We start from the raw sequence: 26,866 nt of genomic DNA on the forward strand, positions 1-26,866 counted from the left end.
ATTTTCTGACTGTATGTAAGAAGTATTAAAAGTAGCATTTTTTCATTCCAAATCATTTGTACTAAAGACTAGCGATTCATTTTGTTGAAAGAGAAGACTTTATTTATTTAAAGATGGCCTTACCCCTTTTATAGCCCAATTTAGTTTTAAGGGTTATTTTTCTGAATTTTAAAAATTTTTTTTTTTATTTTTCTCATATTATTAGTTACAAGTATCAAACATTTACAGTCACTTTTAAAATATTTGTTTGTTACAACATTTTATTGCAGCAGAGATTGAATTTTGAAAGCAACAAAAATAGTTTTAAAGTTTTGATAAAATTAAGAACATTCAAAAGTTTTATGATTTTATAAAATGATTTGTATAAACTATAACATAAGAAACTCTCATCCCACCACTAAAGATGTAGCTTCATCATTTTATCATTGAAAATTAAACTGTTATATAGTTTTATTCACTTTGAATGCTAATTGTTTTTCATTGATTCTGAATTTATTACATGTTTTTTGTAGATGGTATTTATGAGACAGCATTATTGTACATGCCATTATTGACATTCGGAAGAGTGGTGGCCCAATTGTTATTTGCAATATCTGTTATAAATAAATTGTTGACCATTGAAGTACTTGTTTTCTTATTTTTTATGCCCCACCTACGATAATAGAGGGGCATTATGTTTTCTGGTCTGTGCTTCTGTCTGTTCATTTATTCGTCCTTCTGTTCATCCGTCAGTTTGTCCGGCTTCAGGTTAAAGTTTTTGGTCAAGGTAGTTTTTGATGAAGTTGAAGTCCAATCAACTTGAAACTTAGTACACATGTTTCCTATGATATACTCTTTCTAAATTAAATGTAAAATTAGATTATTGACCCCAATTTCACATTTCGTTAGTACCGAACATAGAAAATAATAGTGTGAGTTGGGCATCCATGTACTATAGGCAAATTCTTGTTTTTCTAATACTATATGTAACATGTCAACTTTATTTAATTTATGGAAACATTGTATGACGTACATGTTAGCCTGTCAGGTTTTCTTTTAAATTATCATGGTTAATTGCTCAGTTTTAAGTTTTTATGTTTTGGTCTGTTTTTCTCAAACTAAGCATAAGTTCAACTATATTTGGTGTATGGAATGATTGTTAGGTGTTTATATTTGTCTGGAATAAAATGAAATTAACGGTACCAATTTCTTGCACCAGATGCGCATTTCGACAATACATATGTCTCTTCAGTGATGCTCGTGGAGGTATCATATGACCTTTACTTCTTTTTCATGGTTCATAAGTCAATGATAAGTTTTCAAGTGGCAGTTCCAGGGGTTGGATCCCCTTTTTTTTGGACAATCAATGCATTTGAATGGGAACATTTAGTTTGAACCCCCACCTTTTATCCTGGGTTGGAAACTCCATTTTAAAATGGCTGGATCTGCACCTGGTTGGTGTATGAAATCAAGGATTTGTATACACAGACACTTGTTTTTGTCAACCCATGATTTTTCATGAGGGTGTAAATAGTAAACCCCACATTGACAGAAACAAGTGTCTGTGTTTGTATAGCCTTGCTATACAAATCCTTGACAATATGATTGTAAAGGGTACTTGTATTTCTGATTAAGTTAATCTGACCTTGATTTTATTTTCATTGAATCAAGATAGAATATATGATACTTGTGGTAAAGCTTTATATTTGGGACTATCAACATTAGGAAAATTTGGATGATGATTTAGGGAACCACTGAAGCATGACTGGAGAGGGCCCTCTTATGGCCACATTTAGTTCTTGATCCACTGTTAAATTATCTTAAATGAAAGAAATGGAAATATGAAAATAACCATTAAACTTTAAAGAGGAGGATGGGGTTATATTTTTTTATAAATAATTTTCTGATCCCCAATTTGATGAATAAAAATATTGTGATCAAGTAAGATGAATAAAAAAAATATTTTGAAAATCCATATTGCCAAAAAAAAGTGTTAAATTTGAAGAGAAAAAAATGATTGCATGATAAAACTAACAAAATGTTCCTGTTTTCCTACAAAAAAATATCTCACTCAGACAAAAAAAATAACAGCATTTAAAGTTACATGATTTTTTATTTGGTATAATCATGGAAGTATTAAATAAAAATTCTTCCATGGTATAATGAAAAATGAGACGAACATTAAATTTATTATGTTGCAATTGTATAATTCAAAGAATCGAATGCGACTAATTGAGATCAGGGTCACACTACTTAAACTAGTATGCCCGGAAAATGAAAATTGGCGGGAAATCGTAATGAACTAAATGGAAGTTATTGCAGACGAACAGGAATTCAGTGCACTATTCACAACAGAGGTGCTGTTATAGCAATCTTTTTAAGTAGCCTACGTGTTGTCTATTAGATTGTGTAAGTTAGATTTGGACGTACTTGCATGCTGCCATTTGGCATTTGGTGGGGTTAACATTTACCTGTTTATTGACAAACCTCCGTTCGTGCTGTGTTGCTAAATTATAAGAATTATTATTGTGATAAATATAAACAAACAAATGGTCATTTATAGCCTATCCTTTCAAATAATTTAGATTTTAAAAGAATGCATACCATTTGTGAGGGAGGGAAGGAGGGATCCTGATCCCGAAATCCCGAGCTTAAAAACACGAAATCCCAAAATCCCTTAAGAAACACGAAATCCCGAGGTCCTGAAATCGAAAAAAGAATTCCCTGGTCCCGAAAGGGTCAATCCCGAAATCCTGGGCTAATAAACTCACAATCCCGGCCGTCCCGATAAAGGTCTTACCCCCCCTCATTTGTGTTCTTTTTTAGTCTTTAGTCTTTAGAAGTGTCAACTTGACACTATAATCTCTCTGTAATTTGAATCACACTGGTAAATTTACGTCACTTTTGTATAAAACTCATTGGTACATTTGTATTTATAATGTGGCACTGCAGAAAAAAATATGTAACTAAATAAATAATTAATTACCCAAAAAAATTAAATTAAAATTGAATAAATAATTAACCCTTATAAAACCTTAACTATCTATTTTGTGAACCTTCCAGTATCTTTAATAAAGACCCCTAACAAATGTTGAATATGGACCATAATTTGGTATTCGGCCTTTGGTTTCTTTTTGTATCCTTTTTTATAAGTTCTAAAATGTTAACTTTTATTTTGTGGGTTGTGTTGGTGTTAGAATAGTATGAATGGAACAATTGAGTTTTTCGAGAAAAAATTAATACAATTTGATTCACCGTTTACGTGACATGAAACCAAACAGGAAACCAATCTTTATTTTCTTTATTTTGCACAATATAATTCAAAAGGCATAAATAAACACCATTACTAGTGTTACTTGCTTCATGTTAATATTTAAAATCTATTTTCAATGTTATATTAAAGTTTTTTTTAAACCTGGCAGGAAACCATAAGGAACTGAAAGCATTTTTTTAGTTTTATTTTATTGCAAAATCTGCTTAAAATAATCTGAACAGTATACTTTTTCTTAAAATCCATCTTAAATGTAACAGTATTATAAAACTCCTAAATATGTGGTTGTTTTGAAAACAATTAGTACAATTTATTCAGAATTTTCCATATTTTCTTCATTTACCTCAACTAGACTACCATCCAGAAAAATTTACTCAGATCAATTCCTCCACAGATTCCTTCAAATACAGCTATATTTCATGCACCATCACCGACTGGAACAGTCTGCCGCCTGAAGCCTTCCTAGCTACATCTCTGGAATGCTTCAAGGAGCAGCTTCAGAGACTACAGCTGTAAACAGAAACCACCTGATTTTATCCAATTTTAATTGCAGTTGTATATACAGGTTGACGTTTGCACAATAGTATAGATGTAGATGTAGACTAGTTTAACCTTCCAAAAGAAACGATCAGACTCACATATTTTAAACAAATTTTCTAAAAAACATGGAATAGGTCTTTTTGCATGCAAAGTTAACTTCAAGGATGTGGTTAGTTGTACTTAAAGGTTTTTTGAATACGGAAATATTCATGCTCCTTACAGCTTTTTACCACAAAATAAAACATCAGTTAATTTTTATATACAGAAAAAAAGTCTGTTAGTGGAAATTACAGACAATACTCACCAATCCTCACTTCACAATGCATTATCTAAAGTATTTAACAAAAACATAAATATATATACAAGACCATACAACTATTACTAGGCTTCCCAAGTGCCTCATTTGAAAAGTGTACAACTTGTCCAAAAAAGATATCAAAATAATATTTTATATCTTATAGTTGTATATGTAACCATTTAATTCATCAAGTCATAAGTTTGATCGCCTCTAACACTTCGATATTCTTTAATAAATGTTATCAAATTTATAACCAATTCAGGATTTGTTTGACATGTCATTTCCACGTCGTTGGTCGTCCGTCGTCGTCGTCGTCCATCGTCGTTAGCTTTTACTAAAATCTTCTCCTCTGAAACTACTGGGCCAAACTAAACCAAACTTGGCCACAATCATCATTGGGGTATCTGTTTTTGGTTATTATCTTGAATATTATTATAGATAGAGATAAACTGTAAACAGCAATAATGTTCAGCAAAGTAAGATCTACAAATAAGTCAACATAACCAAAATGGTCAGATGACCCCTTTAGGAGTTATTGCTCTTTATAGCCAATTTTTAACCATTTTTCGTAAATCTTAGTTATCTTTTACAAAAATCTTCTCTGAAACTGCTGGGCCAAATTAAACCAAACTTGGCCACAATCATCATTGGAGTATTTAGTTTAAAAAATGTGTGGCGTGACCCGGCAAACCAACCATGATGGCCACCATGGCTGAAAATAGAACATAGGGGTAAAATGCAATTTTTGGTTTATAACTCAAAAACCAAAGAAATTAGAGCTAATCTGACAGCAGGAGTAATTGTTTAACATGTCTAGATCTATTTGCCCTGAAATTTTCAGACAAATCTGACAACCCTTCAATGGGTTGCTGCCCCTGAATTGGTAATTTTAAGGAAATTTTGCTGTTTTTGGTTATTATTTTGAATATTATTATAGATAGAGATAAACTGTATGCAGCAATAATGTTCAGCAAAGTAGGATTTACAAATAAGTCAACATGACAGAAATTGTCAGTTGACCCCTTTAGGAGTTATTGCCCTTTATAGTAAACTTTTAACCATTTTTCGTAAATCTTAGTTATCTTTTACAAAAATCTTCTCCTCTGAAACTACTGGGCCAAATTAATCCAAACTTGGCAACAATCATCTTTGCGGTATCTAGTTTAAAAAATAGGTGTCCGGTGACCCAGCCATCAAAGCAAGATGGCCACCACAGCTAAAACTAGAACATAGGCGTAAAATGCAGTTTTTGGCTTATAACTCAAAAACCAAAGCATTTAGAGCAAATCTGACTTGGGTAATTTTTTTTATCAGATCTAGATCTATCTGCCCTGTAATTTTCAGATGAATCTGACAACCTGTTGTTGGGTTGCTGCCCTTGAATGGGTAATTTTAAGGAAATTTTGCTGTTTTTGGTTATTATCTTGAATATTATTATAGATAAAGATAAACTGTAAACAGCAATATTGTTCAGCAAAGTAAGATTTTCAAATAAGTCAACTTTAAAGCTACCCTTGCAGAAACGTTCATCCATAAAATGAAAAGCAGTTTCCACTTGCAAAAACATAAAATTTTCCACAAAGAATCAATTGCCCTTGATAATTTGTATAAAATAACAGATTTTAAGGATCAAAAATGTTTTTATCTTCTTTTGCAAATTTCAATAAACAAATAATTGTAACCCCATGGTCAGATGTTTACCATGGTCACAAACGTGGAAAACCATGGGTAACCATGGTTAAATAGAGCATGGTTTGACCATGGTCACAATAGTGGAAAACCATGGTTAACTATGGTTTTCAGCACGTCCAACCATGGTTTGACCATGGTTATCAATGGTTAGCGATGGTAACTATGGTCAACCATGGTTGCATTTTGACAGGGGTGATACCGGTGTTATTCAAGTCACCATAAATTTATTTGATACATTGTAACAGCACACAATACAAATGTAACATTGTCAAGTTCTGATCAGAATTCAGTGTGAATTTCTTTATAATTGAAAGTGCTCTCTCTCAGTAAGAACTGATATTTGGCTCAACTCAATAAGCTTTATCAAGCTTTGGAAGAATGTCATGATGTTGGGTTTTTTTGGAGATGTAAAATGTCATCTAACTCTGCCATTGCTCCCATTGCTATTGCCTGGTAAAAACTGGCAAGTTTATCAGAAGATAACTGGCACTTTGAGAGCTGATCCAACAGTTCTGCAATATTTTCATCCGAAGACCCATGAGAAATCTTTTGGCTAGATTTGAAACTGAAATTGAAAAAGAAAAATGTTTTATAACTTGATTTCAACTTAAGGTAAGGTTTGCATGAAACCTGGATTTTTTTCTTGGTGATATTATAGCAATATGATACATCATTTTGTTCAGGGAGAACGACCCAATCTTTTAATGAAAAAAAATTGAACATCGCCCGTCCCGTTTTTTCAGGGGGAAAGCTCAAAATTCCGATTTTTTACGATTTTTAGGGGAAAATGTTTTTGAATTCTTTTGAAATAATAATGTATGCGAGTGAATATAAAAAAATTAAACTGAATAAAACATGTATAAATAATTGTGGTTCATTCATTAATAATAGATTTGAATTAAAAATATAATAAAAAAAATCCTAAAAACAAGATTTTTTAATTTTTGGGTAAAAAAAATCCCGTTGCCATGGCAACAAAAAGCCAAAAATATCCCTTTTCCGGGTCCAACGTTTTTGTAAAAAACTGTGAAATTAAGGAATTAACTATTTGCGTTATAATAAGCTAATAAAATTGGTATGTCCCCGAACTCGTTTTTACGGAAATGGCCGTTATATGTGTTTATCTTGTCATTTCTGTTTAACAAAAACATAATTTTTTTTGTTGATCTGCAAGGAAGAAAGTCATTTTAAATAGCATCTTTTTATAAAAAAATCATGTTGTCTTGTAACACTTTGGGATTGACCATAATCAATGAGAGAAAACAGTGATTAAATTAAAAGATCAATGTAGGATAAAAAAAAAAAAAAAAATCAAATAGTTTGGGGGGTAGGGATGGGGGGATAAAAGTTGCTGCAAGTTTTGTTAATTTAACATCGATTCTACATATATCCATATCGGCTAATCAATTTTCCTATGATTTTGAAGGAAACGCTTATATTCTTTCAGTTCTTCAAACTGTTATATTTTAAATCTTAGAAAAGCATTGCTCCATTGCCCCGTGTTTGGTAAATTGTTTGTATGCAGCAATTGGACGAAAAAACATCAGTTTTTACTATAATTAAGTCATTTACAGCAGCCGTGTTTACTACATTCATTTAAATCTAGACATCAACAAATGTTATTCAAATATGATCAAATATTTATGACTAAGCAGGGGAAAGCCTTGCAGGAGAAAGATAGATTACTGGTATGATTTGTCTAATTGTTACACATATATTCAGATTTAGGGTCTTTGACCAAACAAACAAACTCCATCCTCTTGTGCGTGATGAAAGACGAAACAGACGATGGCCTTGGAAAACAAATGACCAGCCGTATATGTATTGTTGATATTTAAAATACGAAATGCAGTTATGTAGACCTGTAATATGAAAATCTTCCACATTTTAATCAATTAAAATCAGTTCAATAAAGTTTACAGGAGTAACGGCACTGTCCATCGTCAATTGGCATTTTGATGTTCGCAAATGCACTTTTACTGTCCACACGTAGGGGAGACAGTAAAACAGAAATTTGCGACCGTCAAATCAAAATTGATCGTGGCTTCTCTTTAACCATAGTTATGTTATTCCGATTAAAATGCATTACACAAAGAAATAATATGTTAGAGATTGGAATAAATGGATAATATGTCCATAGGAAACTGATGATGCCCCCTCTTTCATAAATATGAAACATTATAAAGCATTACGTACAATTTTATAGCATTTGGTACAAGCAAACTAAAGTTGGAGAACAGAAACGAAAAACTCAGAAAACGACCTCATAAAAATATTCCGAGCGTCGTCACTACTTTATTATGATCTCTTATATATATGGAGAAAGACTAAAACCTAGCAATTTCCCTGATTTTATAGTGAATCCTTGCATGTGTAGAGACACATATAACCATCCTCGTTTTTAGATAAATTGATTCAAAGTTGACTGATATGCATAGAAGTTTGTTTGATAAGAGGTTGGAAAATGTCCAGTGGCAAATACTTCAGGCATGTTCAGGACGACACAATAAAATAGTTGTGTCTTAATGCATCCATAAAAAATTGCTATTAGAACACTCTGTCAGTTGTAAAAGTGATTGATAAAAATAAAATACATTTGGAATGATGTAAACGTGTGGGTTGTGTGCGTATTTGCGGAAAAGACCAAGTTCAACATTGTGTCATTCGTAAAAACTCTGCAATAAAATTATCTGAGAATATATGCATTCTCTATAAGTAAAACATATGGCGCATTATGTAGATTTTTAAACTAAATTGACTAAAAGTGTCCCAAAAATGTGCCGTTTTCATTCAATCATGCGTTTCTATAATTTGTATTTATATAAATACTGTATAAAAAATCAGGATCGGCGCTTATCAGACTTAAAAATTCAATAAAAAGACAGCTTAACAATCAGTGAAAAAGTTACCGGCGTTCTTGAAGCAGAATAAACAAAACTTCTATCTTGTGAAAGGACAAGACGGGGACAAGCCATAAAAAACACAATATATTAGACTGATTTCTATTGAAATAAGCTTCCCATACATTAGTTTTTTTTATATAGTTTTTATGGCGGGAGACAAGAGAAATGGGACGAGAGAATGGAGAAAAGTATCCCCTGTCCGACCATTCATAAATCTAGAACTGTAAAAGTGACGACATCAAAATTCAAATCTATTCTGTGTTTTTGTGGCATAAAGCATTGTGCATAAGTTTTATATTAGTTGGTTGAGGAAGACTAAAGTAAGAGAATGGAAACTAATTTTGTAAAAAACGTACGTATCCTACCGTAGTCTAAGATCGTTCATCTTGTCAGTTCGTTAGGTATTTGTGTTTGAACTCAACACACGGGGAAACTGCATTGATGTCACTACGGTACGTCTGGCGTAGAAAAACAGTGCAAAATACGTTTTTTCTGCACTTTTGAATAAAAAAACATTTCTAAAGGTAAGTTTTCATTGTTGTTCTCAATTATTGCCAAAAAATGCCAATTTTCTAAAGCCCGTTTCAATCCCAACTTCTGAATATTTAAAAAACATTCTAGAACTTCACAAAATCCCGTTTCCGGCCTCCATTGCTTTGTGTACATTCCATTCAGCGTCATCAATCTTGTGGCAGGCAATACAGGTCAAGCAAATCGTATTTTTAGGAATTTAAAAATGACATGCTCCTTACCTCTTTCTCGATTTTCCCGCGAAAAAAACCCAACCAAAATGAAAGGAAAACTATATGAAAAAACGATGTCCATGCCGTAATTTTGAACAGGCATATAGAGTTGGTTAATAAGAAACAATTTACATTTATTTTTCATAGAATTTTCTTTTTTTTCATTATAAAAAGATCGATATTCTGACCATCATGACTGTAGGTAAATATTCAAACAACATTCCCTTGATGTCAAAAGGGATGGCAAAAAAAGAGTTTTCCTGTTGAATAAAACCCAGAACTATTGCAAACTATTTTGAAGCAATATCCCAGAAAGAAATAACGTAATTGCCGTAGACTGAAAAATCCCCTAATTGACAGTAGAGCAATTTGAATGGATATAACGAATTGACATCACGTGATTTTGACGCCATTGAAATTTTAATGTAAACAAACAAGGTATGGGACATCATCGTACATTTCAGTCAGAGCTCAGACATAAACAAGTCTATTTTTGTTTTTGACTTAAATAAAACGAAACATGTATTTATGTTAAAATGTAGTTTCAATTTTAGACTTATCTAAGTCAGAAAATGACAGACTTGTTTAGGTCTATTTATGTTGGTGAAAAAACTTAATGTTACTTTGTGGCCACACTATACCACCTATGACATCAAAAACCTGTATGAGAAATCACAAGGACTTGAGCTATCTATATTTAATTATCTTATTGAACATCCTTACTGAACACAGATGTTTTACCTCATTAAGTGTGATTCCAGGTGGTTGCATTGTAAGGCTAATTAACATGATCCCCGATTTTTTAGACTCTCATTCATATTTTTTCTTTAGAAGACAAAGCATTGACTTTCAATGTTGTCATTATTTGATTTAGATGCATGACCTCCTTATAAATATGCGTGGGTCTTGAAGTTAACCAATTTTGATCACTCATCGACTTGTAGGAGTCGATATTTGCAACTTTTTGATTCTGGTCAATTATTTCTTGTTAAACAATATTGGACTTATTCAAGTCGTATTTTGTCCTCCATTAAAGGGAGACAAATCCTGAAACTTACAAATTAAGACCTCTATGAGTCAAAAGCAGATTCAGACTTATTTATGTCTGAGCTCTGACTGCATTTAGTTACTGACAAACAATTACGAGTTATCAAGCTTGCCAATGCATGGTTATAAAAAATCAAAGCTAAGTCTACAGAAAAAATAAGAAAAAAATAGCCTTAGTATAACGACTTATCATAACACCTGGATACACTATAATACGTACAAACAGACAAAGATACAACTCAATGCCCACTTTGCTACAGCGGGGGTAGTCCAAATAATTAAGACGTCTTGAAAGGCTATTATAATTATTTGGACTACAGCGAGGGCATAAAACTGTACATTTATGAAATAAAATAAAACTCCGCGAAACGTCATGAATTGTTTTAGCACATAGACGTTATGGATAAACGTGACGTCATATAAATGAAAACTAACAAACTGAAGGTCATAACGTTACTTGTACGATTCAAATGTTGATAAAATTACTCCTAAACGACGATTTTGAGGTAGGTGTTGTTTTTTTTCTCGATAATATTGTAGTTATCGAACATTGGTTATTCAAAGCAATTCAAAATGGCGGGTCCCTCCTTTTTTCAATTATTTGAATTCGAGTTATCTCCCTGTGTATGCAAACCTTACCTTAATAAACATGTTGAATGCTTATTCAAAAAGCTAAATTATATTTCCCCTCTCACGTGTATTGTTTATATCATTGCAACATAGAATGCACAATTTGTCACTCGATCATTTAAACTTGAACTTCAAAATTTGATTTATAAATCTTGGATCTTGGTACGTACATATTTGGCTTAACAATCAGCGGTTTAGATGACAGTACAGACCCTGAAAGCGACCTATTTCTGTGTACATAATTACAAACTACTTGCCTTTTGCTGTTCGTTCATATAGAAAAACAAACAATGGCAGCCAAACAATTAGTTCGAAATTTTTCGGTATTTATCCTGAGAATAGTGATATCACTAACAACCAAAAAATGTAAAGAACGAAAAAGCGTTTAAAGTGGTGAAAAGCGTGTACATTGTTATATATTTAGATATATATATATGTTTTATATATGTGTAATTCAGTTTTATATGTTTTACGGAATTGTACAAGTGATGTCCGGAAACGCCTTTTTGTTTTACTCTCTCTTTTTATTAAATGTCGTTGACGTAAGATGTGTTTTTGTTCATGAGCTAGTCGCAACCCCAACACTTATATTATTAAGACGAGGCGATATCGTTACAACATGCCATGTGACAAAATCCATGCGTGTAAATTGTTGGAAAAGGGTGTATTACACGCTAATACCATGTCACTTGGCAAGTATGGGTCCAACTGCTAATGAAAGAAGAGGTACATCCATATGCTATAGTATAATGTTTAATTAGATACATGCCTTAAATATTTTTTATTTTCCTGTGACAAAATATTTAGGGGCATATAAATACACCTCTGTCTGTCCTGATATAGTTAATACATGATATGTACAGCTTTCTCCTCATACAGTTTTTGAGCTACAGATTTTATAGGATGTTTCTTTACATTATAGTATGTCATTTGTATGTATGCCCACAGGATTTAAATTTTTTCCCCAAATATTCTTAAAATGCTGGTATTTTTTTTCTTACCATGCTCATGATGCGTACCTTTCTTCTTTTGTAGAGTTAAATATGGCTAGAACAAAACAGACCTGCAAAGCAAGCACTGGAGGATCACAGTACTCAAGGGCAACATTCTCATCAAATACTAGAAAAGTATGTTAACTTCAAATAGGGTGGTATTTAGTACACTTTTATTGTGATTAAGTTTCAACCATGTTGACTGATAATTCCACTCAAACTGGTTGGTAAAAACCAAAATATAAAGACTGAAAAACATTTAAAAAAATACCTGTTACAGAACCAATAGTCAGAACTCTTTGTGTAATTTATCCTTCAGTTACTACTAATTAAGTACTAAAAATCATTAATATTGCTCAATAATATAACCTAAACTGTTTGCTTAATTTTTTGTTTGTTTTTGCATTGTAATTTTAGAACCAATCACATCTTATTAATTTTTAATTATGTCAGGCAAAGAAAAAGAAACCAAAACAAAAAAAGAGATGGATGGAATCTGGAGCATCATTTCGAATGGGCAGTTCAAGTTATATGAACTATGGTGATATTGGGAGTTGTGAAGGATTTATGAGTTATGGAGGAGCAGGGAGTTCAAGAACCTCGCAGATGGCAACACCTGTAATTGACCTTGATGAGATGGGTTATGACGACCTGGATACAGAAGTTCTCCTTGGTAGTATACGTGGCAACATTGTCGGTATACAGTATTACAGGGGTTCTGTAAGTTATCACATATATACATAAAGTTTGTCTGAAATTAAGCACAATGAAGGAGAACATCTGTCTTAGAGTTGTCACAGAGTTGAGCCTAAATGTAAAACTTCTAAATAATAGTTAATCTTTCTAACAAGGGTGTTGAATTTTTATGAAAAAACAATTCTGAACATGGTAAATAAATTAAATGTTCTGTTAAAAAATGTTAACCAACACCAAAATAGAAAGAAAAAAAATGTATACCAATAATTTTTTGAAAAGGAAGTCAGTAACTGCTTGAAACTGTCTATCAGCACGGTGTACAATAATCTTAAGAGTACTGTCACAAAAAATTGAAAATGACCCTAGCCTGCAGTTCAGTCGTATTAAGATTTCAATTTTTTTTTATAGTTGTTGTTAAATGACACAATTCAACTAGTTGAATTTTAGATAATCAACTATCAACTTTAATTGAATGTTTAGATTTAGAAGATGCAGATCTCTTCCATTGGTGTAAATTGAATCATAAACTAAAGAAACGAAATTACATTAAACAACAATTGATTTCAATATTTTCAACCTTTCTATATGTTCTAGCTGTTCTTTTTTTCCCATTCTTTATATGAAGACTATCAAAAGATATATATATAAGAGGGTGTTGACCTGCTTTAGGTGAACTTTTCTCTTGATAATTCAAATTGACATCTAGATCTTTCATTATTTAATTATTTAAAGCAAATTAAATCCTGGGGTATTTTGAACTTGCTCACTAAGGTTCTTTACAAGCATTGACAAGTGAAATTGTGACATTGATGTTTATCATGATTATTGACTCATTGTATATATTTATATTGTTAGGGCTTTTTAAATAAAAAAGATCTTTTTTCTTATGCTATAAATGAAATATGGGACAACAATAAAATGTAAAATTTGGGGTGTTATGTTTTCATAGGTAATGAACAATGAGATGGTTGCTCTTGACAGAGAAAAAGACAATAAGTACGACAGGAACGCTGTAAAGGTAACCAATGTGGACCGTATACAAGTTGGCCATATCAAAAGAGAACTGGCTAAACCATTGGCAGATATTATTGATAGGAATCTGGCAAGACCTGAAGGGTATGTAGTTAAGCTGAATTAATATATGTGCTAATGACCCTTAGGGTACTAGTGGGAGTGGGAGCTATTGCCTTAACATCTCCTCTGTTTACAAACTTCTACACAAATCTTATCCTTAAAGACTACTAACCAAAATTTTGTCATGATCATTCTAGTGGGTCAAATGAATATGTGCAAGAAATTGCCTTGTAACTTTTAAAGCTCTAATAGGTTAGAGAAAATCTGTTTTGTTTAAAATTTTTAGGTCTTTCCTTGCTTAATTAAACATAACAAGGACAATTTCTTTCAATAGTTATTGCAATAGACTAGTTTCACATAAGCTACTAATCAACGCTGATCTCAAAATCTTATGCGCGTTTGAGTTTAAATCTCGCAATAATCAACGATATCATACGTGACAGGGGGCTACTGATGTTTAGCAACACAATAATAAATCAACCGATTGACAACAACTCTGTCTCTCGTTGTGTATGCTGGACATTATTTATTTTTGAGATATTAATAATCGTTTATTTTATATATTTAGAATAATTAGTTCTCTATACAGAGAATAACATAAATTTAAAATAAAAAGATGATTGCAAACGAGACAATTATCCACCATAAGCAAATGACAGATGAAAGCAACCATATGTCCCCATACAGCCCTCGACAATGAGAAAATCTATACCAAATAGAACTCTCTAAATGGTCCCGTCACAAAACAATTCAAATGAGAAAATAAGTCATCTTGTTGCTGTAAAGAGTTCATAACAGTTCTGTTTATGAGTAAAATGGTTTTAACACAGTATAATTTTGTAATTGCTTTCTTTTGCTTATAATTACTGCACTATGTACATTGCTGTATGTCAGTTTGATTTTTCGTAAAAAGAGAAAAATATTTTGATAAAGAGAAAACAGCCTTAACATCAGAAATTCATTTAATTTCAGTTCTGTTCCAGTTTTTCTTAAATATTTTTTACATCTTCTTGGCATGCATGTAAATGGTTAGGCCTACATATAGGTTTAGTATCATAGACTCGAACTTTTAATTTTCCTTTTAAAAAAATACAGGTTACTGTTATGGTGACTTTTGCATGAAATTTTATGGGTACAAGGACAAGATACCGGCACTACTAAATAATCGAAATTTCCAATAACGGTAGTATGGGAGTATAATATATAATGTTCAACGAAATTTGATAGAATTTTTCCTTTTTCCTTGTAGTACATAATTATTGTGATATGATAACAATATGAAAAACACAATGATAGGTCACAGAGTTTGTTTTCAAGCTATACGCTGTGAAAATATGAAGCATTTTGTATGGATTAAACAGAGGCATTTTTAAGGGAAAAGTGTCATTATATGAATATTTGAAGGTAAAACAAATGATAGAATTCCAAAATAAAATGTGAGAAAATAGCTCTAACAAAATGCGTTCAGAAAACAACAGAAAAATGGAGTCACCATGCGTTTTACCCTGTTTAGCGTACATGGCATATAACACCAATAGAACACTTTCCTATTGGATGTAGTAGACAGGGTCCTGGCACTGTGTTGAAGACCGTAAATTGACCTAAGTCAGAGCTCCAGATAAGCTGCGTATTTGCGTGATCACGCAATTCAAATAATAGAAAACCCAATGCAATTGCCCATTGCAGGGTTCAATAACCCAATTAATTCAAAGGAAAACCCAATTATATACCAAAACCATGAGTTCTCAACCCTTTTGTTGGCAACCGTTTGCGTTATTTACCCTTATCTTTTTTCACTTGTTGCGTAATCTATTTATATTATATTTATAATTGGAAATGTCCTTTCGTTCTAAAAATAAATTCCTGCATATCAAGTAGCTGAAATGGGTCCCTGTTGGCATTTTCCCTTGCTCAAATGGTACACATGGTTTTGAAATCATTTCGATCTTCTCGGCGTTTATCCGATTAGCGTGCGTCATATTGTCAAATTTTTTTTCGAATTGATCGAGATTTATCAAAACATGCATTGAATTAAAACGAAAGTGAATGTCCGATTAAAAATATTGAATAGAAGCATGTTTTCAGCTTCTTTTGCATAGCTGAGGGAAAGATATGATGATAACAACACTCAGCCAGTGTTTTTAGGAAGCGTCCGTCGAACACATGGGCGTGTTTGCGTACCTCAACGAGAACATAATTTGCTAAGAAACACGGGACTTCGTCAAAAACTGAATCAGTTGCCGTTTGAAAATGTGAAAGGCCAAATCAATTATGAAATGATATGTAATTGGAAACCAAAAGTTCTAATAAGGGATGAATTAACCCAGATTTATGTAAATTGAATAAAACAAAAACATTCAGGTATAAGAGTTTATATACTATTTTTTTTTCGTTTTCACGGTTAATGAGTGAATACACACACAGGTACTCCTCTCAGAATTTTTAAATAAAGGTATATAAGAGAAAAAAAGATTTGAGACGAGTGCTTGGGAATGCACATATCCGTTGTATACAGTTTACATTATAAGTTGTGAGAAATTACAAAACTGGCAGAAGGTTAAAAACGGGACACAAATGAAACCTACAATTGCTCGTCAGTGACTTAAGAAAATAAAACAGCTATAGCACATATTATTCAAAGAAAGAAACATACTTAAGATGGAAAAACATCCGGGGTTGATATTGCCTAAATATTCAATAGTGTGTTGATGAAAAAACCCAATACACTTAGGAGCTTGGTGGTGAAAAACCCAATTTGATATTTACTTGAGGGGTGAATTGGAATTGATAATGCAATTGAAAATCTTTATCACCCAATTACATAAGAAAATGGTGGGTAAAAACCCCAATTTGTGAATTCTTATCTGGAGCTCTGCCTAAGTTGTTAACTTTTGATACATTGTGACATGGACTGATCGACAGTTGAATCATTGGCACTCATACCACATCTGCATATTTGTAGTGTGTACATTTGTTTCAAATATTTCTGTGTCGATGATGTTTTAGACGGCCATGCTATAAATGAAGTGAGATATAAGGCAGTTTTAAAATACGTATCAGAAATACAGGTTCATCTTCAATTTTCAAAGATCAGACTATAAAACAATGCATATCATTTTAATTTATAATCTATGTTCATGATCAATTTCGTCTAAGCAGAGGTTCAGTGCCAGCGGGGCGAGTAATTTTCTACATATTGTCAACTTAATCATTTTTCGTGCCATTAAAAGTAATTGAATATCCTGTATTTACAAGGAGCGATCTATGCCTTAAATTAAGATCAAATGTTGAATGACCCCTCTTAAATTATTAAAATATTCCCAGTGGCATTAACCACACTGGCCATGATATCTCAGTGTTGATAAGGTACCAGGGTTAACATTTTAAACATTTGTATTAGGGGATGACCATTTGATTTTCAGGAGGAGGGGGAGGGGGGTATATACAGAAAAGGGTACGTTTTTTATCAATTTTCACCTGGTCAGATTATACAAGGTGAAATGAGGATTCCACATGGCCAAGGTTTTAATTGCCTTCTTAATTAATGACCTAATACTATGTATATGAAGTGAAACAAGCTTATTTATTTAATTTATTCTTCCCGTTAGGGGAACAATCTCAGCGTGAATTTGTGACATTTAAAGGTACAATTAATATAAAGCCAGGCGGCATATCAGATCGTATATTACTGCAATCAACAACACAGCAGTAGCAGTCCGTTTTAAAATCTTTTAATATGTCAATTGTTAATAATTAAAGTTGTCTGGTCAATATAAATTTTATATTTTTATTCAAATGATGCTGAGCTCATGTTGTTAGAAATGTAAACGCAAACACTCAATCAGATGCTTGTTTTTCCAAGGCTTAATAGTCACTGCTTACAACCGTTAGCCCCCAGTTGATAAACTCTCGAGAACTTTCATGTGATTTCATAGTTTTGCTAATAAGATTAGACATGCGCAGTTAAATGTGAAACTGGTGTATTGCATAACTACTTTTAGCTCAGAGTGACCAAAAGGCCAAGTGGAATTTTCTCATCACTTGGTGTCCTTTGTTGTCCATTTTAACTTGTTTTTTGTTATCAGAAACTACTTGACCAAACTTGGCCACACTCATCCTCAGGGCATCTAATTAAAAAAAATGTGCCAGTGGCTCAAAATAAAACTCAGAGCTAAATGTTTTTTTGAAAAGGGAAATGACAATTGCAAGAATTTACATATTATTGACCTATTGATTGTCTTAATGACGATTGGCATTGTTGCTTATTATATTTGAAATTATAAACTATCTAGATAGGTTCATGTGGATCTTATGGCTTATAGGGCTGTGTATACAGGTCAAAGGTTACTCAAGAGAACAGACAATACTGTAAATATCTGGAAACGTTTTAAGGCAAACATGCCCTAGGTCAATAAATAAATTAACTGGATTTGCATTTTCCTTTTTCTAAATGGACTTTAAGAAATATCTGAGTTTCAAAATATTGCAAAATCGTTGAAATGTGAAAAGAATGTACTTATACTAAGATGTCTGTCAACTTTTTCAGGGTTGTGCCCTTTGGAGCTACAAACGCTTATTCAATGCCCATAGATATATCGTTATGGGGGAGACAAGAGAACCAGGAAACAGTGATGAACAAGTTAAGATTACATGGGTTTACTGGTTATACTCCTACATACCAGGAATCAATACCATCTTCCAGTATGGGATATCTTGCTCCTAAAAGGACTTTCTTGTCACCTGCTGAGGTAAGCAGTGCATTACAATGGGTGAAATAAAATTTGTAAAAAAAAAGGTACCAGTATGCATGAGCCCAAACTTTTTGCAAAGGGAATTACTATTTTAGGGAGAAATTATATTTCATAGTTTTTATATATGTAGGACACAAATCCATGGTGGGTTCCAAATCTATGGCAGATTCCTAATCTGTGGTAAATGTGACGTCATGTCATCCCAAATCTATGGCAGGTTTTATAATTTCCTAATCTATGGCGGATTTATGTTATTCAAAATCTATGGCGGATTTATTTTGTTTCCAAATCTATGGCAAGTTTTGTGCAAATGGAAAACAATGCAGTACATTTTCGAACAATGACTTGTCTTAAGCAAGGGGGAAAATACGACAAAGGGATGCATGTCTATAAACATTTGTGAAGTAAACATTCCATAATGGTCAACAACAAAAAATCATAAATGATAAATTAATTTGCCTTAATACATACTTCAGGATTAAATGATGTGTTCTGTGAAAAATAACGATTTGTCAGTGTGCATGGTACCTGTTTAACCAATTCATTAAACCAACTAATAAGACCTCTAACAAACAAATGAAAATGAACTGTTTGAATTTTCAAATAATATTTATTTTAGCGATATCGTTAATACATCTTTTTTGTTTGATGACGATTCAAATCTTTGTATCTGGTAATTTTATATATCACATTATAAACTAAGTTACTTTGACAGCCGAAGACAGTAAACTACTGCTAATTAGACATAGGAAGATGTGGTATGAGTGCCAATGAGAGAACTCACCATCCAAATTACAATTTATAAATGTAAACCAGTATAGGTTAAGGTACGGCCTGCAACACGGAGCCTTGGATCACAGCAAGCTAAAAAGACCCCAAAAAATCCTAAAATTCTAAAACATGTACTGAAAAAAGCGGCGCCATAATACAGTACAGCACATTTGGTCCATCTTCGGGATAATAATTCACATCTTCCTTTTAACCACCTGCACATTTTTTTTATAGAAATATCTTCATCTTGAATGGTGTTCAAATCTATGGGTCCCGCCATCGTTAGCGGCAGCGAAGATGTAATATGGCGTTATTTTCAATTGTGACGTTATACGGTTCCCTCTCCCCAAGATCTGCCATAGATTTGGAGTAACAAAAATCTGCCATAGATTTGAGTTGTTTGGCGTTTGTAACGTCACATTTGCCATAGATTAGGAATCTGCCATAGATTTGGAACCCGCCATAGATTTGAGTCCTACATATATATCCCTTTTTCTCTTGGTTTGTTTAACATTATTTACCACTAATTCAGATTCTGATTTGATCTGGATTTTGGATGCATTTTATTACACCATTAGGCCAGGATTTTTTAATGTGTTGGTTTACGGATCCGCCCACCCGATTTTGCCGATTTCCAAAATAAAAATAAAATCGAATTTTCAGGTTTTTTTTTATTCTCGCCGACCCTAACAAATGCATTATCCCTGAAAAATAATTAAAATATCCTTTTTTATGAAATGAAATGCATTAATCACTAACAGAAGTGATGACACTTTCTGTTGTGAAAAATGAAACTTTCAGTCTACGTTTCTAAAAATAGACAAATCAATTATTAATGACCTTGAAATGTCGTTTGCGCAAATAATTTTGCGGAACGAAACCTGTGTTTAAAACCAATGAATCCGGGTGTGTACGCCCTGATTCACTTTCGTCCTAGTACCTGTTCGCCCTGATACCTGTTCGCCCAGGGTCCATTCGCCCTGATTTTTATTTTTTTTCTAATTGTTGTCTAGTGGCATAATTTTAAGTATGTGAACAAAATATTTTGAAGTTTGTTGAAAAATTCACCGAATATTTATTTTGCCGCAATCAATTTCATCATTTTCCCTTTGATTGCAGTAGAATACTAGCTTACAATGTATTTATCTTTATTGATATTTGTTAACAAAATAATTGTATTCAGTCATTCACTAATGTATGCAGTATAACTTAGACTAGTCTCAGAGTATTATAATGAATGAACTTGTAAATCCGTTTTACATATCGTACATTTTTTTTAAATTAATTTCAAGCTGAATATATTATCAAAACAAATTTGTTTTTATAATATTATTAATCCATCAAAAGACAGGTATCACAATAAGCAGTGATCCGAACTATTTTGTCATAAAACAATAAATTAATGATCCTTAACAAGCCATAAACTTTTAGATATTTCCATGTTTCCATAAATTTCAAAAATATATACCATAGAAATATATCTGATTAAGTTTATTCAACTTCAATGCCCTGAATATTAATGTTTTTTAGTAGGGCGAACGGACTCTAAGGGCAAACGAACTCAGGGCAAACAGACCCAGGGCGAACATGTTACTAGGGCGAACGGTCCCGATACCGTGCCCACACAATAAGTTCGTTTCCCTTATTTGTCATCAGTCCGTAAAATGCATGTTCTCATATAAATAGACTTGTCCAAATGTGTACAGGTGGAAGTTCAAGACATCAAGTTAAAATACTGAATTTTAACAAATCATTTGATATTTTCTTGTTTTATAGATAATACAAAAATATCGTCCATTTGGATAAAAAACAGGAATGCATGACAACAGATTATTTAACCTGATATTCTCGTTTTTCCAGTGGACGAGTCTATTACGTTTTTGACACGTGTGTTGAAACTTATTTTCGTATGACGTTTTTACTTTTTTTTTCTTTATCAGTTTTCGTGCTTATTATTTTTCACCAAGTTTTGATTAAAAGCTAAGTCAAATAACTGACGTGAATCTGTTTGTGAAATGACGATTTAATTTTGTCTTTGTCAATGTACCCCCCACCCCCTTTTTTACGGGAAATTATCAGACAATGTCATGCGATGTTTACAGCTGAGCAATAATATTTCATCAAACTAAAATTTAAGAACGATGAATATATAGTATGACAAACATATTATTAGAAAGGTGAAATATATTTTTATTTTGCATATCAGTTTTCTGTCTTGAAAGATCTTTTTTTTCTTTTTTTTTCCGACCGACCGACCCAACTTTTTCATGGAGAAAATCTGTAAACCAACAAATTAAAAAACTGTGGCCTTATGTGACTCAAAAACAAAAGGTTAATACAGTGTTATGAATATAATGAATTAATTTAGGATTTGTGTGATTGTTATTGGTTGTAAATGAAAGAATGCTGTAGAATGGTAGTAGGTGTATAGGGACTCTATTTTTACTGTGATAATATGTCAAACTTGTTGTAAACAATTTAAAAACTTGTAATATAGTAATAAATCCTTTGTTTGAAATGGAATGACAATATTTTATGAAGGTAATGATACTGAGAAATTCCAAAGAGTGACTTCGGTTGATTTCCACTTTGAAGTAAAATGTCATTTCCCAAAATACTTTAAAATATCCTTGTTTATATATTATGTTTTATTTAGACAACATTTGTATTCAGGTAAAGAATGAATTGGACAGATTGTTTGAAAATCTATGTGAAGGTGACAAAACTAGTACTTCTGATCCAGCAAAGGTATTTTTTGTCTTTGATAAATCAACTTTTTTTTAGGAATCCCAAGTGGTGTTCTTTTTTAACTTCATTCTTAAAGTGCATGCATGACTTATATCACAAATAATTTATATAAAATTAATGACAAGATATGATTGCAGATGAGACATCTATCCACATAGACCAAAAGACAATGATGTGAATAACTATAATTTGTATATCATGATTTTTTTTGTCTGGTTAAGTTTCACATTTAAGTCAACTTTCATTATACCCCAAGCAACAAGTTGCGGAGGGTATAATGCTTTTGACCCGTCAGTCCTGTTTCTTGTCATCGCAACTCCTCTCAAACCACACAACAGAATTTCACGAAACCTTTTCAGATAATAATGACATACTATGTAGTTGTGCATATCGACGGGAAATTGCGATTCAATTTTTTTTCTAGGAGATACGCCCCTTTGAACTTATTTGCTTCAATGTACTACTGCAACAGTTTGTCATCGCAACTCCTCTCAAACCACACAACAGAATTTCACGAAACCTTTTCAGATAATAAGGACATACTTTGTAGTTGTGCATATCGACGGGAAATTGCAATTCAATTTTTGGGGAAGACGGCTTCAAGCCGTCAATCTCCAATGGGGTTGACCAGAGTGACATTCCCTCACATCATTCATTTTGTTTTTATAGTGTTGAAAACCCCCCTGACAAATCTTACTGAGATTGATCAGATGGGGAGACACAAATGAATAGATTGCCTTTAAATACTTTTTTTTACATATTTCCCTTCTGTTTCTCTCGAAATTATCGTACATTAAGCTCTCCTTTATACTATTTACGTTTCTTTTACAATCCGGAAAAATCAGTATGACGAGATATTCTAAATATATCCATATATTTTATAGTGACGTCATTGTTGGAATGCCACACTACGCATAAGCAGGGATATCCTTCACCGGTTATTTAAATCATTCTCAAAGATTGTGCACTTATCAAAAAATAGTATTTGTTAAATTTAAACATAATGATGGTTGCTGTAGATGTTTCAAACATCAACATGCAATACTTTAATTTTTAGGTCAACAACTTTCAAAGTAACCAAAAGTCCGAGGGCCTACATGAGATTGGAGAGAGAAACGATCTTTTCCATTTTTTGAGAATCTTCCTCCAATTCAGGAGCACCTCAATTTAAGAGCTAATTATCCACTAAAATAAACACTTAAAATGTGACATTTACTAAATGATTTAGTATATGATAAGTAGTCTTCCATTAAAACTAAATTTTGTGTACCAACATAATCATTGTAATAGTAACAAAAAAAAACTACAAATGTTGGATTTTGTAGTTTAAACCTATTTATTCATGAAATTTTACAAATATTTCAAAATGTAGGATTTGGAAACGAGCTTCACACAGTTTACATCAATCATATTGTTATTTTTATTGGTACCTGTATCCCTGTGATGAGAGATGTAACTGGGAACTTTATCAATGGAAATTTAAAACTGAATAGATTTTTCAGTCCTAACTTTCTTAAGAAAAAAATTAAAAATCTTAAGTTACTGTCACAAAAAGTGGAAAATGGCCCTAGCCTGCAGTTCAGTCTTACACTATTAAGATTTCAAAAATAATTGTAGTTGTTGTTTTGAATGACAGAATTCAACTAGTTGAATTTTAGATAATTAACTATTAACTTTAATTGAATGTTTAGATTTAGAAGATGCAGATCTCTTCCATTGGTCTAAATTGAAATTCAATCCTAAACTAAAGAAACAAAATTTCATTAAACAACAATTGATTCCAATAGTGTCAACCTTCCTCATGTTCTAGCTGTTCTTTTTTTTTTTCATTCTTTATATGAAGACTATCAAAAGATACCCCCCCCCTAAAAAAAAATGAAATAGAAACAAGGGCCGTCTTCCCCCTCAGAGCTATTCAGCTCTTTGATTTTTTCTAGGAGTTACGCCCCTTTGAACTTATTTGCTTCAATGTACTTCTGCAACAGTTTGTCATCTCAACTCCTCTGAAACCACACAACAGATTTCATGAAATTTTGTAGATAATAAGGACATACTATTTAGATGTGCATATTGGCAAGAAATTAATTTTTCTTATACAATTTTTTTTTCTTGCACTTATTTAATTTCTCCAATGACAATGTGGGGACGTGGGGTATGTGAGCGTGCTAACTAAGGTTCTTTAATTAAGGGTAATTTTAAGTTCAGTTCTAAGTGGCCTACCCTCATATTGTAAATTTTAGACCTTAGAAGACTATGGTAAACTGTTATAATTTTTATTTCTTATTAATTTTGGTTGCAGGTTAATATAAAAAAAAGAAGATGTGATATGATTGCCAATCAGACAACTCTCAACAAGAGACCAAAATGACACAGAAATTAAAACTATAGGTCACTGTGTGCCTTTAACAATATGCAAAGCCCATACAGCATAGTCAGCTATAATAGGTCCCAAAATGACAATGTAAAACAATTCAAACAAGAAAATTAACAGCGTTATTTCTGTACAAAATATGAACGAAAAACAAATATGTAACACATAGAAAATTGACAACCACTGAATTACAGGCTCCTGACTTGGGACAGGCACATACATACAGAATGTGGCGGTTAAACATGTTAGTGGGATCCTAACCATCCCTAACATGGGACAGTGGTATAACATTATACAGCCTTAACAGGTAGCAGAATGCTCTGCTCATGGCTAAAGTTGTTTACATAATGACTTAATTTACAACCATTGAAATTACTATTGTAGCTTGAATTATGACTGACTTGCATATTTAGGTTTCTACAAATAACTATTTTTGAATGAATATATATGTATTTAATTAAAGCAAGTACTTTATTTCTTTTAGGCAATAGGAACTACTATGTATACCCACCAAAAACAAGCACTATCATGGATGATAGAGAGGGAAAAGGGATCACATCTTCCACCCTTTTGGGAAGAAAAAAATGGGAGATTTTACAATTCAGTGACGATATTCACAACGAATCAAAGACCAAATAGTGTCAGAGGAGGTTATTATATTAAAAAGTTTGACAAACATGTGTTACTTGTTTATTAGAAAAGTTCTTAGTTGAGCACAATTTCTTAGGAAGAAATGACCTAATATTGTAAGGTTTAAGCGTTTGCGCTGTTGCCCCCTTTTCTTAACTCTACCGTTCTTAAACAGGTCATGTTCAGTTTTAGTCACCAAGTTTTCTTTTTAATAATATTCATATATATATAAAATGCATAAAAACCGTTAAAAACAGATAACCTTCAAGTAATTTAGGACATCAAATGCAACGTAAAAGTTAAAGCATGCACTTACCTGTTTTGTATTTTCCTGATTATTTCCGTGATTTGAAACTTCATTATTAAGATGATTTTACATGTTACATTATTTCCATATCATGCACATTTATCATTGCTTCATAGGGATACCTGGTCAATTGATTTAGTACGATGGTTTACATTGAAAGGTCAACTTTGTTATTCTAGTACAATTGCCGTAAAGCAAGTATCGAATGTCGTTAAACGTGTCATTGACATAACGTTCTGAGTCTTTAAAAGTCAAAATGTCATTTTCTAGTCGAAATTTAGGTATAAAAGAGCCTGTATATTGCATTGTTTTAGTTGTTTTTCAACTGGGCATAAGGCAACATCTTGCCAAAAGCCAACTTATAAACTAATCTAATAAAGCAACTTTAGGAGTCTTTCTGACCTTTTCCATTGTAAAAACAATGTGAAACATTTCAAGGTAAGCTAATTTAAAAAGCTTTTTCGAGTCATTTAAATGACTCAATTTCTGTTGAAGTAATATACTTCATGACTCGTTACCAGAGTCTTTAATTTAATCAAACGATTTGATTTGGAACTTTTTTTCTTCTGAAATCAATTGAAAAAAAAAATGTTTTTATAAAGTAAAATGTTTTACCTACCTACCCTACCTATTTTTTTTGGAGTTGAAACAGGAAACACACTATTTATTTATTTTTGCCTGATGAAAATAAGGAGATGTGGTCTGATTTTCAGTACTGCGACTATCCATCAAAGAATAAAAGTGAAATTACCCGCAGGTCACTTATGATCAAGACCCATACCATATAGAAAGCTTAAAAAAAAGACAGGACAACAAATTCTGAAACAATTTCAAGTAGAATCCAGTACCTGATGTTAGCATATTTACTAAGTACAGTCATCAAATTTGAATCATTATAATAGATAAAGAAAACTAATGTATGATTATAATTTCAGGTATCCTAGCAGATGATATGGGTCTTGGGAAAACTCTAGAAATGATTGCTCTTATAGTGACAAACTTCAAAGATAACAAACCCATAGCAGTGCCAGTGTCTGGTCAAATCAGAAAATCCAAACATCTAAGTATTCTTAAAAAACAACAGGTATTTTATTCAAAGAAAACTTGTCACAATTTAATTTGCATCATACAAAAGCTAGACGTAGTCATCTGTTTCTCGTGAATCTGTTTTAAGTTATTGTATCTTGTCATCTCTTTCTAGTGAAGCTATCTGTTTTAAGTTATTGTATCTTAGACATGTTATATTTTCACAAAGATTAACCAAAATGGTATTGAGGTTGATTATATTGAGAACTTATGACAGTTATTAACCTTCATTTCATGTTCATTTATCAATGGTGATTGACAGGTCAAAATAATAAGTATTTTTGAAATGTGTGTCTATCCGTCTTAACAATTTACCCTTTTCAATTATCTAATAAAC

General features: G+C 32.3%; 1 protein-coding gene across 2 annotated transcripts in view; it reads left to right on the forward strand.

Annotated features, from left to right (window-relative positions):
* Positions 1 to 2,210: 2,210 nt before the first annotated feature.
* Positions 2,211 to 26,866, forward strand: part of LOC134712414 (helicase-like transcription factor) — a 57,645-nt gene continuing 32,989 nt past the window's right edge. Inside the window, exons 1-8 of one of the 2 annotated variants that reach the window (XM_063573937.1) lie at positions 2,211 to 2,336; positions 12,139 to 12,230; positions 12,549 to 12,815; positions 13,741 to 13,907; positions 18,412 to 18,613; positions 22,061 to 22,135; positions 24,991 to 25,156; positions 26,379 to 26,527. In XM_063573937.1, coding sequence (XP_063430007.1) covers positions 12,147 to 12,230; positions 12,549 to 12,815; positions 13,741 to 13,907; positions 18,412 to 18,613; positions 22,061 to 22,135; positions 24,991 to 25,156; positions 26,379 to 26,527 — 1,110 coding nt within the window. In that variant the 5' untranslated portion in view covers positions 2,211 to 2,336; positions 12,139 to 12,146. Of the gene's footprint in view, positions 2,389 to 12,138; positions 12,231 to 12,548; positions 12,816 to 13,740; positions 13,908 to 18,411; positions 18,614 to 22,060; positions 22,136 to 24,990; positions 25,157 to 26,378; positions 26,528 to 26,866 lie in introns of both variants that reach the window. The other variant, XM_063573936.1, reaches the window with a different exon arrangement.

The sequence above is a fragment of the Mytilus trossulus genome, chromosome 3, assembly GCF_036588685.1.
Source record: "Mytilus trossulus isolate FHL-02 chromosome 3, PNRI_Mtr1.1.1.hap1, whole genome shotgun sequence".
Classification (NCBI taxonomy): Eukaryota; Metazoa; Mollusca; class Bivalvia; order Mytilida; family Mytilidae; genus Mytilus; species Mytilus trossulus.